Genomic DNA, 15,263 nt, shown 5'->3' on the forward strand with positions numbered 1-15,263 from the left:
ATAAGTTGATGATAATGGATTAAGATCCTTTAAATAAGTTTGTTCTGCTACGACCTTTGAAAACTAAGACAGCCGAAGAAGTAGAGTATCACCTTCTTAAAGTATTTTCAACGTTTGGTGCTCCACCTGTGTTAGGATCAGGTAATGGTAGGGAATTCTGTAATCAAGCCGTATTCAAATTATGCGCTATGTGGAAAGATGTTAAGGTAGTTCATGGAAAGTCTCGTCATAGTAAAACACATGATTCAGTTGGACGGGCCATTCAGGATATACAGAACATGTTAACTCCATGGATGAACGGAACAACACGAATACATGGTCAGATAGTTTTCCCTTTGTCCAGTTTGCCAAGAACACCACGTACCATGAAGGAATACGCAGAAGTCTTTATGAAGCCATGTTTGCCATTAAACCGAAGAGAGGCACAGCATCGTCATCTTTGCCTGGCGAGCAAATCGCAGATATTGAAATCGAAGAACAACCCGAAGAAATTGCTAATACGTTTGAAGAAAATGTGAATAGTAGCAATGAAGAAAACCATATTCCAAAGGAAAATATTGAAAAGTAGCTGCAATCCACCACGTCTCCATACCAAGCGTTGTATGTACAGAACTAGTTTATTTCATTAGAAAAAGCTACTGCGAAAGAGGATCTTCTACTTTAAGCACCAGAAAAGTTACGAACCTCAAAAAGAATATTTCCTCCTGCTTAAATCGCTGATACCATACGAATAAAAGATCATGATGTCAACCTTAGGCTTGCAGATGCTCATTATGTGTTGGCGGTTATTTTTGGATTAGAAGGCTCCGACTTCTTTAAAGCAGCTAACAAAAAACGTTCTGTGAAGCACCTTTATACCCGCAATCAATTCGTAATTTGTAAAGGAAAGTCTGTTTCCACTCATGAGATTTCGCCGCAAGAAATTACAGTGAGAGAAGCAGCTCCTGCTGATTCTGTAAGTGGAGGGCAAGGTTATACACGCTGCCATTGCAGAAAGTAGTGTTCCACGCCTAAACGCAGCTGTAAAAGCAAGGGAGTCTTTTGCAGAACTAAGTGCCATAACAGTTTACGTTGTGACGGTAAATGAGACTGTAGAACCACAGTCACATTATCAAGTTTGTTATTGGTACTGTTTTCTTTTCTCGTTTAGAATGTTCTGTTTCTTTTAAATTCAACAGTTTATTTACATGTGCTGTTAATTCAATTTTTTCCTGTTTTAACGCAGGTGACAACTAGTTTCAATAATACAATATGATTTAAAAAGGTAACACAAATAGTTCTATTCGAAATGCACCATTGGTGCATGGTGAATATCATCATTTGTCGGTGTAAGTGAGAAGTAAGAATATTTAGTACATAATTTGGACGTACCCCAAGCGACTATATGAATCTCGATGTTCTCCACAAGCGACTATGTGAATATTGACATTCTCCAATTTCGGTCTTTCACGTAACACATATATTTCTTAGCAAAATGATTCATCTACAAATAGTCATTAAACTCAAAATCCGTAAGTCGCTTAAAATTTACACCGCTAAGTATACCTTTTACACTTAGAATTTATATTTAGTCTTTCGGTATTTTTCTGTTTAATAAAATTTCGTTTGATGAAAGAGAAACAGATTCTATATTGAGCAATGAATTTAAAATTTTACGTTGGTGCCAGAAACTTGTTTAGTATGTCTGATGACGTAGAATTATTCCATTACCGTAACGATAAAGTAAATAAAATCAGATTGATTTGTGTTTGTAAACCTTATTTGTCTTTGTAAACAGAGACAACGAAAAGGTAATCGTTTAAACTACTAACACTGGTAAACTCGTCTTATAACAGCAGACTTCGTCATATGACTGCAGAAGGAAAACATTACTTGCAATTTTCAATGACATTACACATCAACTGAATACAACTGAATAATTACCTATAAATATCCCTCCTGGTCCTTGATAGTTCTTTTAAAGGTAAAATCTTACACCCAGCTGCAAAAAAATGCGAAGCCTTAAATTTTAAAGATAATATGCCATGTTAATATCGATTATTCCAGTCTGTGATGTAAAACACTGCTTAATATCATTTGAATGTAACAAAACCGACAACTGGAAGTAGAGGAAGTTTGCCGGTTCTCGAACGATTGTTGATATCAGCTCACCTTGAGGGATCGCTCGCGTGAGGATTTGTTTTTGGTCTCGAAAGTAGTTTCACAGCATTTACAGTGAATATCATCCCCCACATAAACAGTGAGGTCAATACGGGTAATATTTTGAAAATGCCGTTTAATGTTTTATTTTTCCATAGAGGTTTTCGCCAATTCTGTTTTTAACGGCTGATCGGCATGATATACAAATACCTGCAGTTTGACGGTCCAGCATCTTTTATTGTTTGCGTTTTCCGGATCATAATGTGCCCTTAAAACTGGCGCCATAAAACATTAAGTGCGCTGGTGAGCTTTTCTCCAAATTATTCCTTCTTTCAATGCGAATGGCTCACTTGCTTTAATGCTCTCCTCCGAATATGCCTGAAAACATCAATTCAGTCTGAGAGCGAAGCGATTATTGAACGAGTCAGTTAAATTGAACAACTGTGTCCCTTTTATTGTATAACAAATGAAAGTAGCTTTCTTGCGTTCTTTCTGGTTAACTACCGTATCTCCATTTTTTTCTGAATCTAATGACATTTTAAGTACATTTAAGATTTTACTCATTTGATTAACATTTCGAATTAATTCTCATGTTTGAAGAAAGACAAATTGCTGTCCACGGTGTTACGAAAATAGATTTTTTTGTCACTCAACGCAATAATATTTGTTTACATCGTATGTATGATTCTTAAAATGACTGACCTTGTGAATGTTCTGTCCTCTGTTCATATGAAATAAACATTGGTGTTCTTTGAAAGAGCAGGTGGAATTATAGGTTCGATAATAATCATAAAACCAGCTGGCTTTGCCACTATCTCTATACCTCCTATAATTCATGTTCCAAGCGCGGCGGCGCAATGTTAAGATGCTGTAATTGCACCTGGGAGGAGAGCTGTTCAAATCCTCGTCTGACCATCCACATTTAGGTTTCCCATGGTTTCCATCCACAGCCAATTTAAGCAACTCAGGTAAAGAACCTAATACATTTTTTGGCAATACTGCAGTGTTGGCAATACATTTTATTTTTGAGTATTGCACCAATCAGGGGACGAAGTTAATGGGAACACTGTCGTCTAATTGAATATAATGCAAAAATACTGTGCTGTCATTAGCTGTAAAATTTTTCCTACAACTGCAATCTTGCACTTTGGTTGGCTGAAAAACTTTTCCCAGAAGCGCCATTGCGTAATTTTTAAATTTATCGCCCACCACCCTCGTTAGTTTTTTAAATTTCCCACCCACATCTTATTTTTTTTAAAAAGTTCCCATCACCCGTGATCTTTAACATTTAAATTTTCCACATCCGGCGTCTTGTTGACGTCACTGCCCATGGCATGTAGACAAGCCCCTGGCCCTGCGTGTAGACATCCCAATGGCCAAAGGTCAAAATACACTCCTGGAAATGGAAAAAAGAACACATTGACACCGGTGTGTCAGACCCACCATACTTGCTCCGGACACTGCGAGAGGGCTGTACAAGCAATGATCACACGCACGGCACAGCGGACACACCAGGAACCGCGGTGTTGGCCGTCGAATGGCGCTAGCTGCGCAGCATTTGTGCACCGCCGCCGTCAGTGTCAGCCAGTTTGCCATGTCATACGGAGCTCCATCGCAGTCTTTAACACTGGTAGCATGCCGCGACAGCGTGGACGTGAACCGTATGTGCAGTTGACGGACTTTGAGCGAGGGCGTATAGTGGGCATGCGGGAGGCCGGGTGGACGTACCGCCGAATTGCTCAACACGTGGGGCGTGAGGTCTCCACAGTACATCGATGTTGTCGCCAGTGGTCGGCGGAAGGTGCACGTGCCCGTCGACCTGGGACCGGACCGCAGCGACGCACGGATGCACGCCAAGACCGTAGGATCCTACGCAGTGCCGTACGGGACCGCACCGCCACTTCCCAGCAAATTAGGGACACTGTTGCTCCTGGGGTATCGGCGAGGACCATTCGCAACCGTCTCCATGAAGCTGGGCTACGGTCCCGCACACCGTTAGGCCGTCTTCCGCTCACGCCCCAACATCGTGCAGCCCGCCTCCAGTGGTGTCGCGACAGGCGTGAATGGAGGGACGAATGGAGACGTGTCGTCTTCAGCGATGAGAGTCGCTTCTGCCTTGGTGCCAATGATGGTCGTATGCGTGTTTGGCGCCGTGCAGGTGAGCGCCACAATCAGGACTGCATACGACCGAGGCACACAGGGCCAACACCCGGCATCATGGTGTGGGGAGCGATCTCCTACACTGGCTGAACACCACTGGTGATCGTCGAGGGGACACTGAATAGTGCACGGTACATCCAAACCGTCATCGAACCCATCGTTCTACGATTCCTAGACCGGCAAGGGAACTTGCTGTTCCAACAGGACAATGCACGTCCGCATGTATCCCGTGCCACCCAACGTGCTCTAGAAGGTGTAAGTCAACTACCCTGGCCAGCAAGATCTCCGGATCTGTCCCCCATTGAGCATGTTTGGAACTGGATGAAGCGTCGTCTCACGCGGTCTGCACGTCCAGCACGAACGCTGGTCCAACTGAGGCGCCAGGTGGAAATGGCATGGCAAGCCGTTCCACAGGACTACATCCAGCATCTCTACGATCGTCTCCATGGGAGAATAGCAGCCTGCATTGCTGCGAAAGGTGGATATACACTGTACTAGTGCCGACATTGTGCATGCTCTGTTGCCTGTGTCTATGTGCCTGTGGTTCTGTCAGTGTGATCATGTATCATTAAAGTTTCCCCTTCCTGGGACAATGAATTCACGGTGTTCTTATTTCAATTTCCAGGAGTGTAGTATGGAATGCCTATTGCCTTCATGCTCGCACGTTATTCCATTTCGTGTGCAAGATTTGCAGTTACCCGACAGCTAAATATGTATCTTCTAGGTCACACTTTTACTGGTATTATTCTATTAGTGATTCAAGAGCCTCTACCATTGTTTTCTGATCCAAGTGTTTCTGTAATTTGCCTGATATCCTTATTAGCTTCTTAGTTATGTAAGTTTTCTCAAAAGGTGAAACGAGATGGAACTAACAGAAAACTGCCTCCGATTTCTGAAAATGAAGTTTGCTGCACACATCACAATTAAAACTGACATTAATACCATATTTGCCAAATATTGTACCCAATGAGTGATTTGAGGAAGAGAGTCCCACTGCGTCTTTTATTTCTGTATAAGACAATCCCATTTTCAAATCTTTCCGTTCAATATTAGAAGTTTCATGGACCTATGGACGTGTAAGAGACTCTAATGGAGAACGTTGAATTTTTCTTGTAAATTTCACTGTTGTCATATCTTTTCTGTCTAAACATTATATCAGCCATACATTAAATTTCTTCAACTTCTTAGATGAAAATATAACGAGATTTATTTCCTAGAAAACAGCTCTGCACATCTTGGACATATTCCATTACTCTCATGGGGTCATTCGCCTTCCATGAAGTCACTAACGGCAGAAATATTGGTTTCATTACTGTAATCACTGCTGTCCTCTTATTCTGAACAGCTTTTAGATTCAGTATTTTTCCTTTTATTTTGGGCTACTTATCGACATTTAATAGAACTTCCATGTCCGTCCATTGCGTTAACTAAAGAATATTATCTTTGATACACCATACTGCTTTATGGATCTACAAACAGACGTATTGTCTCTCCTAACGTTAGATGGTGCGTGTTGTAATAATTCCTTTTAACCTGTATTTCCTTTATTATTATTTCTCTTCTGATGAACAGCAATTATAATTGCTGTAGTAATCCCCGAAAAGACAGAATAACCATGGCATAAATGTTTAGTGTGGTATTCAGTTTTCCCAGAATACACAAGATGCACTCTCTCCGATAACAATTATTCGTCGTATAAGTGTGTACTGTGAACCCGAACTACAATAGTCATAATAGCATAGTAGTTTCATACATTATCAGTATTCTAGTAACAGGTGCGCTCACTCTTTACATAAGCGTTTTCAAAATTTTGTCATATATAATGAAATATCTCAAAGGTGAACATTGAGAGAGCTCTTTAGCTGCTTCTTTCCTCCCGATTGTGAGGTTGTGGGAACATGGAAAGTCTGCTCCTCTTGCGTGTCCTAATGAACGTTACGTTATTCTGTAGGTCACCATTTACTTGGAAGAAAGGGATTGGATATCCTTTTGCTAATATTTTCTAAGTTACTCGATATATGTTTATTTCTAATTATAAATATCGACCCCGGTATTTCTCCAAGAACTGAGGGAAACGTCCCCAAAACCTTAGCGACAGCCATGTCCTTCTTCTGATATCATGTTCTTTGCAATCTAGTATTCTATCCCTCCTTTTCTTTTCCTTCTGTGGGGTACTGTATATATTCACATTGTTTTCTGGACAAGTGTGATTTTCAGTTGTTACATATTTAATACATTAATTAATTACAGACGCAGGTTTTGGCTGTTTGTATGCAGGTAATCTCAGCAGTATGGTGGTTTCGTTTAGCACTTCTGTGGTGTCTTCTTCTATTTACTTCCACTTTGCCGGCCGGGGTGGCCTAGCGGTTCTAGGCGCTTCAGCCCGGAACCGCGGGACTGCTACGGTTGCAGGATCGAATCCTGCCTCGGGCATGGATGTGTGTGATGTCCTTAGGTTAGTTAGGTTTAAGTAGTTCTGAGTTCTAGGGGACTGATGACCACAGAAGTTAAGTCCCATAGTGCTCACAGTCATTTGAACAATTTGGGATCTAATCGAGGATTCTCCTCTCTGTGGACGTTATTTCCAACGTTTTTGTTTTACTTCCAATACACAGTGTCACTGTATACTTACGAATGGGATGAATGAACATCTTATACGTGTGCGTAAGTGTGTTATTACTGGCTTATGGTTGAAATTATGGAAGGTTAAGGTTTAACGCCTTATCGATGACTAAGTCTTTATAGACATAACAATAGCTAGGAGTTGGGTTGGGGAAGGATGAGGAAGGAAGTGAGGTGTGCCCATTCAGAGGAAGAATCCCCATTTTAGCCTCAAACAATTTAAGGAAATTTTGGAAAACTAAGTAGGGAAGACCATAGGGGGATTTGAACCGTCTACGTCCTGAATACGAGCGCAGTGTCTTAACACTGAGCCATCTCATCTGATGGGCCCCTTGTGGAGGTAAGTACTACATAACTTTCCCCAACGGTTAGCAGCAGTGTACAGTGAAAGGGTATCATGCTAAGTACACCGTTTGAATTTGCACTTTCCCCATTAAAGGGACGTCGAACAGATGTGCAGAACTATAGACCTATATCTCTAACGTCGATCAGTTGTAGAATTTTGGAACACGTATTATGTTCGAGTATGATGACTTTTCTGGAGGCTAGAAATCTACTCTGTAGTAATCAGCATGGGTTTCGAAAAAGACGGTGTGAAACCCAGCTCGCGCTATTCGTCCACGAGACTCAGAGGGCCATAACACGGGTTCCCAGGTAGATGCCGAGTTTCTTGACTGCCGCAATGCGTTCGATACAGTTCCCCACAGTCGCTTAATGAACAAAGTAAGAGCATATGGACTTTCAGACCAATTGTGTGATTGGATTGAAGAGTTCAAATGGTTCAAATGGCTCTGAGCACTATGGAACTTAACTGCTATGGTCATCAGTCCCCTAGAACTTAGAACTACTTGAACCTAACTAACCTAAGGACATCATACACATCCATGCCCGAGGCAGGATTCTAACCTGCGACCGTAGCGGTCACGCGGTTCCAGCTGCAGCGCCTAGAACCGCACGCCCACTCCGGCCGGCTTTGAAGAGTTCCTAGATAACAGAAAGCAGCATGTCATTCACAATGGAGAGAAGTCTTCCGAAGTAAGAGTGATTTCAGGTGTGCCGCAGGGGAGTGTCGTAGGACCGTTGCTATTCACAATATACATAAATGAGCTTGTTGATGACATCGGAAGTTCACTGAGGCTTTTTGCGGATGATGCTGTGGTATATCGATAGGTTGTCACAATGGAAAATTGTACTGACATGCAGGAGGATCTGCAGCGAATTGATGCATGGTGCAGGGAATGGCAATTGAATCTCAATGTAGACAAGTGTAATGTGGTGCGAATACAAAGGAAGAAAGATCCCTTATAATTTAGCTATAATATAGCAGGTCAGCAACTGGAAGCAGTTAACTCCATAAATTATCTGGGAGTACGCATTAGGAGTGATCTAAAATGGAATGATCATATAAAGTTGATCGTCGGTAAAGCAGATGCCAGACGGAGATTCATTGGAAGAATCCTAATGAAATGCAATCCGAAAACAAAGGAAGTAGGTTACTGTACGCTTGTTCGCCCACTGCTTGAATACTGCTCAGCAGTGTAGGATCCGTACCAGATAGGGTTGTTAGAAGAGATAGAGAAGATCCAACGGAGATCAGCGCGCTTCATTACAGGATCATTTAGTAATCGCGAAAGCGTTACGGAGATGATAGATATACTCCAGTGGAAGACTCTGCAGGAGAGACGCTCAGTCGCTCGGTACGGGCTTTTGTTGAAGTTTCGAGAACATACCTTCACCGAGGAGTCAAGCAGTATATTGCTCCCTCCTACGTATATCTCGCGAAGAGACCACGAGGATAAAATCAGAGAGATTACAACCGACAGAGGCATTCCAACAATCTTTCTTTCCACGAACAATACGAGACTGGAATAGAAGGGAGAACCGATAGAGGTACTCAAGGTACCCTCCGTCACACACCGTCATGTGGCTTGCGGAGTATGGATGTAGATGTAGATGTAGATGTAGATCTTACATCTTGTAAGGCATCAGTGATGAGGGGCATATCCACTGAGGTGACAAACCGCATGGGATACCTGCTAATATCGTGTCGGACTTCCTTTTGCCCGCCGTAGTGCAGCAGCGTCACGTGGAATGGACTCAACAAGTCGTTGGATGTCCCCTGCATAAATATTGAGCCGTGCTGGCTCTATAGCCGTCCATAATTGCGAAAGTGTTGCCGGTGCATAATTTTGTGCGCCCGTTCAACACTTGATTACGTCCCATAAATATACGATGGGATTCATGTCGGGTGACTCGGTAGAGAAACAATTTGCTCGAATTGTCCAAAATGGCGAACAAACGTGACCCAGTGACGTGACGCATTGCCACCCATAAAAAATTTATCATTGTTTGGGAGCATGAAGTCAATGAATGCCTACAAATGGTCTCCAAAAAGCCGAACATAACCATTTCCAGTAAATGATCGGTTCAGTTGGGCCGGAGGACCCAGTCCATTCCATGTAAACACAGACCTCACCATTATGGAGCCATCACCAGCTTGCACAGTACCTTGTTGACAACTTTCGTCCATGGCTTTGTGGGAAGTGTGTCGCTCTCTAACCCCACCATCATCTCTTATCGATTGAAATTGTGACCCACCTGACCAGGCCATGGCTTTCCAATCGTCTACGGTCTAACTGGTATGGTCATTAGCCTACAAGAGGCACTGCAGGCAATGTCTGCTGTTAGCAAATGCACTTGCGTCTGTCGTCTGCTGCTGTAGCCCATTATTGCCAAATTTCACCGCACTGATACGTTCGCCGTACGTTCCACATTGATTTCTGTGGTTTTTTGCGCAGTGTTGTTCGTCTGTTATCACTGACAATCCTACGCAATCGCTGCTGCTCTTGGTCGTTAAGTGAAAGCCGCGGTCCCTGCGTTGTCTGTGCTGGGAGCTAATGCCTGAAATTTGGTGTTCTTGGTACACTCATGACACTGTGGATCTCCGAATATTGAATCCCCTAACAATTTTCGAAATTGAATGTCCCATGCGGCTTGTTCCAACTACCATTCCGCGTTCAGAGTGGGTTAATTCCTTTCATGCGGCTACAATCACTCCGGAAACCTTGTCACATGACTCACCTGAGTAGAAATCACAGCTCCACCAATGCACTGCCCTATTATACCATGTGTATGCGATACTACCGCAGTATTTACCGGGTGATCAAAAAGTCAGTATAAATTTGAAAACTGAATAAACCACGGAATAATGTAGATAGAGAGGTAAAAATTGACACACATGCTTGGAATGACATGGGGTTTTATTAGAACAAAAAAAAAAAAATACAAAAGTTCAAAAAATGTCCAACAGATGGCGCTTCATCTGATCAGAATAGCAATAATTAGCATAACAAAGTAAGACAAAACAGAGATGATGTATTTACAGGAAATGCTCAATATGTCCACCATCATTCCTCAGCAATAACTGTAGTCGAGGAATAATGTTGTGAACAGCACTGTGAAGCATGTCCGGAGTTATGGTGAGGCATTGGCGTCGGATGTTGTCTTTCAGCATCCCTAGAGATGTCGGTCGATCACTATACACTTGCAACTTCAGGTAACAGCAAAGCCAATAATCGCATGGACTGAGGTCTGGGGACCTGGGAGGCCAAGCATGACGAATGTGGCGGCTGAGCACACGATCATCACCAAACGACGCGCGCAAGAGATCTTTCAAGCGTCTAGCAATATGGGGTGTTTTTTTTGGTTCTAATAAAACCCCATGTCATTCCAAGCATGTGTGTCAATTTTTACCTCTCTATCTACATTATTCCGTGGTTTATTAAATTTTCAAATTTATACTGACTTTTTGATCACCCGGTATATGTGGATGTTGCTATCCTATGACTTTTTCACCTCTGTGTAATGTGTCCTAAGTGAAATACTTTGAAGAAAAATGAGTGTGTGATGTGATTGTAATACTGTGTTGTTTTGTGCGCAGTGTCGGACTTCACGCAGCAGCTGTCTCAGGTGTACGAGCAACACGCTGAGGAGTTACAGTTACTCGTTTCCAGCTTTCGCAAGCGCAACGCCGAGCTACGCAAAGAAAGGTAAACCATCGCACTTCATATCCCATCATTTTGACAATGTTAGCACCCTAATCTTATTTCATTTTTTAAGGGCTCGACATAAATAATGAAGTTAGGTAGGGATGCAGTGCGTCACCATCGCTAATTAGCTTCTATACAGATGAATCCAGTCAGGGAGGCAACAGTATGTGAACACCTTACTGTATACTGAGACGATGAAGCAATTATTCAAGAAATTGAAGACATAGTCCACAGGGCAGTATAAACGCTACATCTCTTGAGCCCTGTGTATAATTCGGAAATGTGAATTACTAAAGCTATGATTACCTGTCCGTGTAACTTAAAGTGCAACGCGCGGTAGATCCATGACAGTGGGCTGGTACACCGGCCAGTCTCACTGTGGAGTCTATCCGGTTTCTCAAGCTCGTTTAGGCAAATTCTGTGCTGATACCAAATTTTCGCCTCAGAGAATACGACACAAACACAGTTCAAATACGATCCACACAGAAGAATGTTTTTACAATTCACAGACACATGGCGCACACGTCACCCTCTCTTAGCTTAACTTAGCGAGTGTGGCGCCAGGAATGCCATCCGGCCATAAAATTAAATAAAATGAATGAATTGCCAAATTCTGAAGAAAGCGAGCCCCACACTGGACGAGATACATGATAGGGAAAAGGAAGGAAGATGTGCAAAAATCTGCATAATCTAAGTTAAAATCGGTAATTTCTACATGGAAGGACAGTTACGTGCTGAATCTATGTGTAATATATAGAGATGCACGGAACCAATATGAATGGAAGAACTATTTTCTGCGAATGTTCAAGACCAGGATCCCAAAGAAAGCTTAGCGTTACAAAGCTTCGGAGAAAATATCAGTGTGGAGACCGAGGACGAGATGTAAAAGGAATATCTTAGCCTAAACTCGGAAAGCTGGAAGCAGAAGAAGAACTTGAGTGACAAAAAACTATGAAAATCTTGTTCTGTAGTTGTAAGTTACCTTGCACAAATTTCTATCAAGGCCAGAAGAAATGTTGAAGTCGTTTTAGGCAATGTGTTAGAAGCTGGGACAGCCCGTATCCACCAATGTGTGACTGCTACAGCCATGCTTAGTGGTAGCTATGTCTGAACCTGAAAACTTTTCTGTAAATGTGTTTGATCATAGCAATAGTTCATCCATTGTGCCTCCGCATGGTGATAACGATACACAAAGGTTTTATAAAATGGTAACCAACGGATTTAAGCCTTCTAATAATCGTGAAGTCGAAACTTTTGCGTTTTGAGTGTGGTGTCAGCAGTGACGTAACATTGTGTTTATTTGCATATACACGAAGCTATAATTAGTTAACCGTTTTTTCCCAGAACCCGACGAATTGCTCTATCTTGAACACAGCTGCCTTCTTCACTTTCCAACAGAGCGTCTGATGTAGTGTAGACGCTTTACAGGTCGTTCTGGGATAATAGTGGTGCCCGGTATTACCAAAGGGACAATGTGCACAGACTTCTGTCCTAGCTATCACCTCATCCGCTAGATCCCTGCGTTTCAATGGGGTTGGTTCGCAAATTATGGGTGTTCGATACAGCAGTGTCTATAATGAAAGTGACTTTCTCAGCTTTGATGATTGTTATTCCAGGTAGATTGCATCGAAAAGTTTTATGCGCTATTATGCTCCGCTTTCAGTAATACTGAAGTTTTCATTTTCTACAGCAGTGAAAGGATCGTTTCTGTAGTGTGGGAGAAGTGTTGTACTAACCGAAACTTGTGTTCCACCTTCTGGTGAATTACTTTGGCGACTTCATCATTTCTATAAAATATTCTGTGGGTGCGAGAGCTTTATATCCAATGTAATGTGTGATATTACTTCCTTCTCATCCCCATACTTCCTGATGCTATCATTTATACCTTGCTTCTCTCTGATATGCTTCCGATAATTCCTTGTTGTAGTGAACATGTTTTCTATTGCTGTCAGGAACCCCACATTCTGTGTGCGTCAAGTAATTGTTATGTACCTGCAAATCGACATGATCCGCGCTGAGTTCGTTTACAAGTTTCCCGCGCAGTTCCTTTCCAGTGCATCCAGTAATATACTGACTAAATGTCGCTGCTACATTTTTAGATCTGCTGATGGCTGTAAAGCCGAAACCGGAAATCAATTTTAATAGAGTATTACGAGACCAAGACAATGACTTTTATAATGTAATGCGTTGCAGAGGTCACCGACCTCCTCAGGAGGTAAAAACAGCCTCATTTCCTGAATCGGATAGTTTCTCTGCGTCACATGATTAAAACTTACGAACGTTTTGGCCATACTGCGTGTGTCCTTTACAGTGTGCTGATATTCTGAAGTCATCTACTTGATAGCTTCGCCAACGCGCGGGGTTGCGAATTTCTAACTTTTAATCAGATAACTCGACATGGGTGAAAAATTCTGCAGGACGCTATCTGGGAGAGTGCAGCAACAACATGGAAACTGCTTGTGACTTACTCTGCCCACGTTTGTAGGCGTAATGCGTTAAACTTTTAATTTGATAACCCTGCATCAACTCCAAGAAACTTGCGCGGAATGTTATTTGGGAGAGTGGCGCAATAGTGTAGCGCCCGCGAATAACCGACGATATCCGTCGTTGTCTGCGTAACTTTTTACTCAACCTGTAAGGCTGTTCCACGGAAGCACGGCGTGTAGGCACAGGATGAGAGCTGACAGACCATAGCTCTCCTCACGGAGACCAGCTCTTCCTCAGCAAAGCACCGTTCTGTTTGACACATCTCACACGCAAACGATATCATACATCATATTTTGTGCCACTTCATCAAAATAAATTGTTCGAATCCCTTGACGTACACCGAAGAACACTTAAAATCCATCAGCTTTTTTTTTTTTTTTAATAGGCCTCAGTGCCTCGATTATATTCCAATATACCTTGTGAAAAACGTCTGAGATATTGAATGAACATAACCAACAAAACTGTTTCACAAACCTTCGCAGTTATCTGCTCTTTCAGGATGACAATGGAAATAGTTGACACTACAATAAAATTCCCCAAAACCATTATTCTATCTTCACTATAGTCCATATCTGAAAGACGACAGTCTTGATTGTGTGCATCCCCATGTATTTCCTATAGGTAAAGCTTCGTGTATATGCAAACAAACACTTACAATGTTACGTCACTGCTGACACCACACTCAAAACGCAAAAGTTTCGACTTCACGATTATTAGAAGGCTTAAATCCGTTGGTTACCATTTTATAAAACCTTTGTGTATCGTTATCACCATGCGGAGGCACAACGTAATTTGGCCTAAACAAAGTAAACGTCAACTAGTCACGTTTTGTGCCCCTTGTACAGAACAAAGCCATTAGTTCCAGTCGCCAAATTTACCAAAGTAAATTAATTCAGGTGTGGTGATACGTTTTTCTCTGAATAGAGCGTTGACATTCCCGGTAGAGATATCATGTTTTATTTTTCCGGCACCCGTTATTACCACGGACTTGAAAACCTGATACGGGCTCTATCACTACCCGTCCACTTGTCTGTTAGTGGCGTTTCAGTAAAATGTCTAGACAACGAGTGTCCAAACTTTTCCTCTGACCGAACACTCTAGGAATCCTGGCACTTTGATAGAGCACCTCGTTTTCAAGTCTCGTAAAATTAGTAAAATTTTTAAAATGTGAAGAACTTGTTTTATTCTGTGATTATTTCAATTTGAAATCATAACGAATGACGTAGAAATTAAAAAAAAATTAAAAACTAAGACAAAATGTCGAAAAATGAACACTGTGTTATTAATAATTTTTCACGGAGCATTTATTCTTTTTCCGCGGAACACCGTTGTTCCGTAGAACACAGTTTGGGAAACACTGGTCTGAACACAGTGCAGGGGAGATGGGAAGCAGTGAGTACTCAGCATATTACATCAATACCCCTAACAGACCAGTTCGAGGAGCTGGCTTCCACTGAACTGAAACTGTTCAAGTGAGACTCTCTACCTGTTGGGTAATGTGTTTTGTTCCACGTAAAGGATAGGCAAACGCAAAAGGTATAAAGACCTGTTAGACGTGGACATTCCGAACGTGCAACGAATAATCGTACCCATTATAGAAATGACAGTAAGGACTGGGAAGGAACACCATGTGCATTGAGTGTGTATGACTGCGGGCCTCATTCAGGATGATAAGACTATTATGGATGTCACTCACGCAACAGGGTGCAACCAACTGCATATTGTGGTACATTCTGAGACCAACGTTGCCTATACCCTGGGCTCCCAGGTCATTCTTGCACCATTTCAGCGTCTAACACACCCTTC

General features: G+C 42.2%; 1 protein-coding gene across 1 annotated transcript in view; it reads left to right on the forward strand.

The window, feature by feature from the left end:
• Nucleotides 1-15,263, forward strand: part of LOC126249492 (uncharacterized) — a 1,087,724-nt gene that overhangs the window by 42,996 nt on the left and 1,029,465 nt on the right. The window contains exon 2 of the mRNA XM_049951143.1: nt 10,862-10,970. Within this exon, the coding sequence (XP_049807100.1) occupies nt 10,862-10,970 (109 nt within the window). The remainder of the gene's footprint in view (nt 1-10,861; nt 10,971-15,263) is intronic.

Source organism: Schistocerca nitens, chromosome 3 (assembly GCF_023898315.1).
Source record: "Schistocerca nitens isolate TAMUIC-IGC-003100 chromosome 3, iqSchNite1.1, whole genome shotgun sequence".
Classification (NCBI taxonomy): domain Eukaryota; kingdom Metazoa; phylum Arthropoda; class Insecta; order Orthoptera; family Acrididae; genus Schistocerca; species Schistocerca nitens.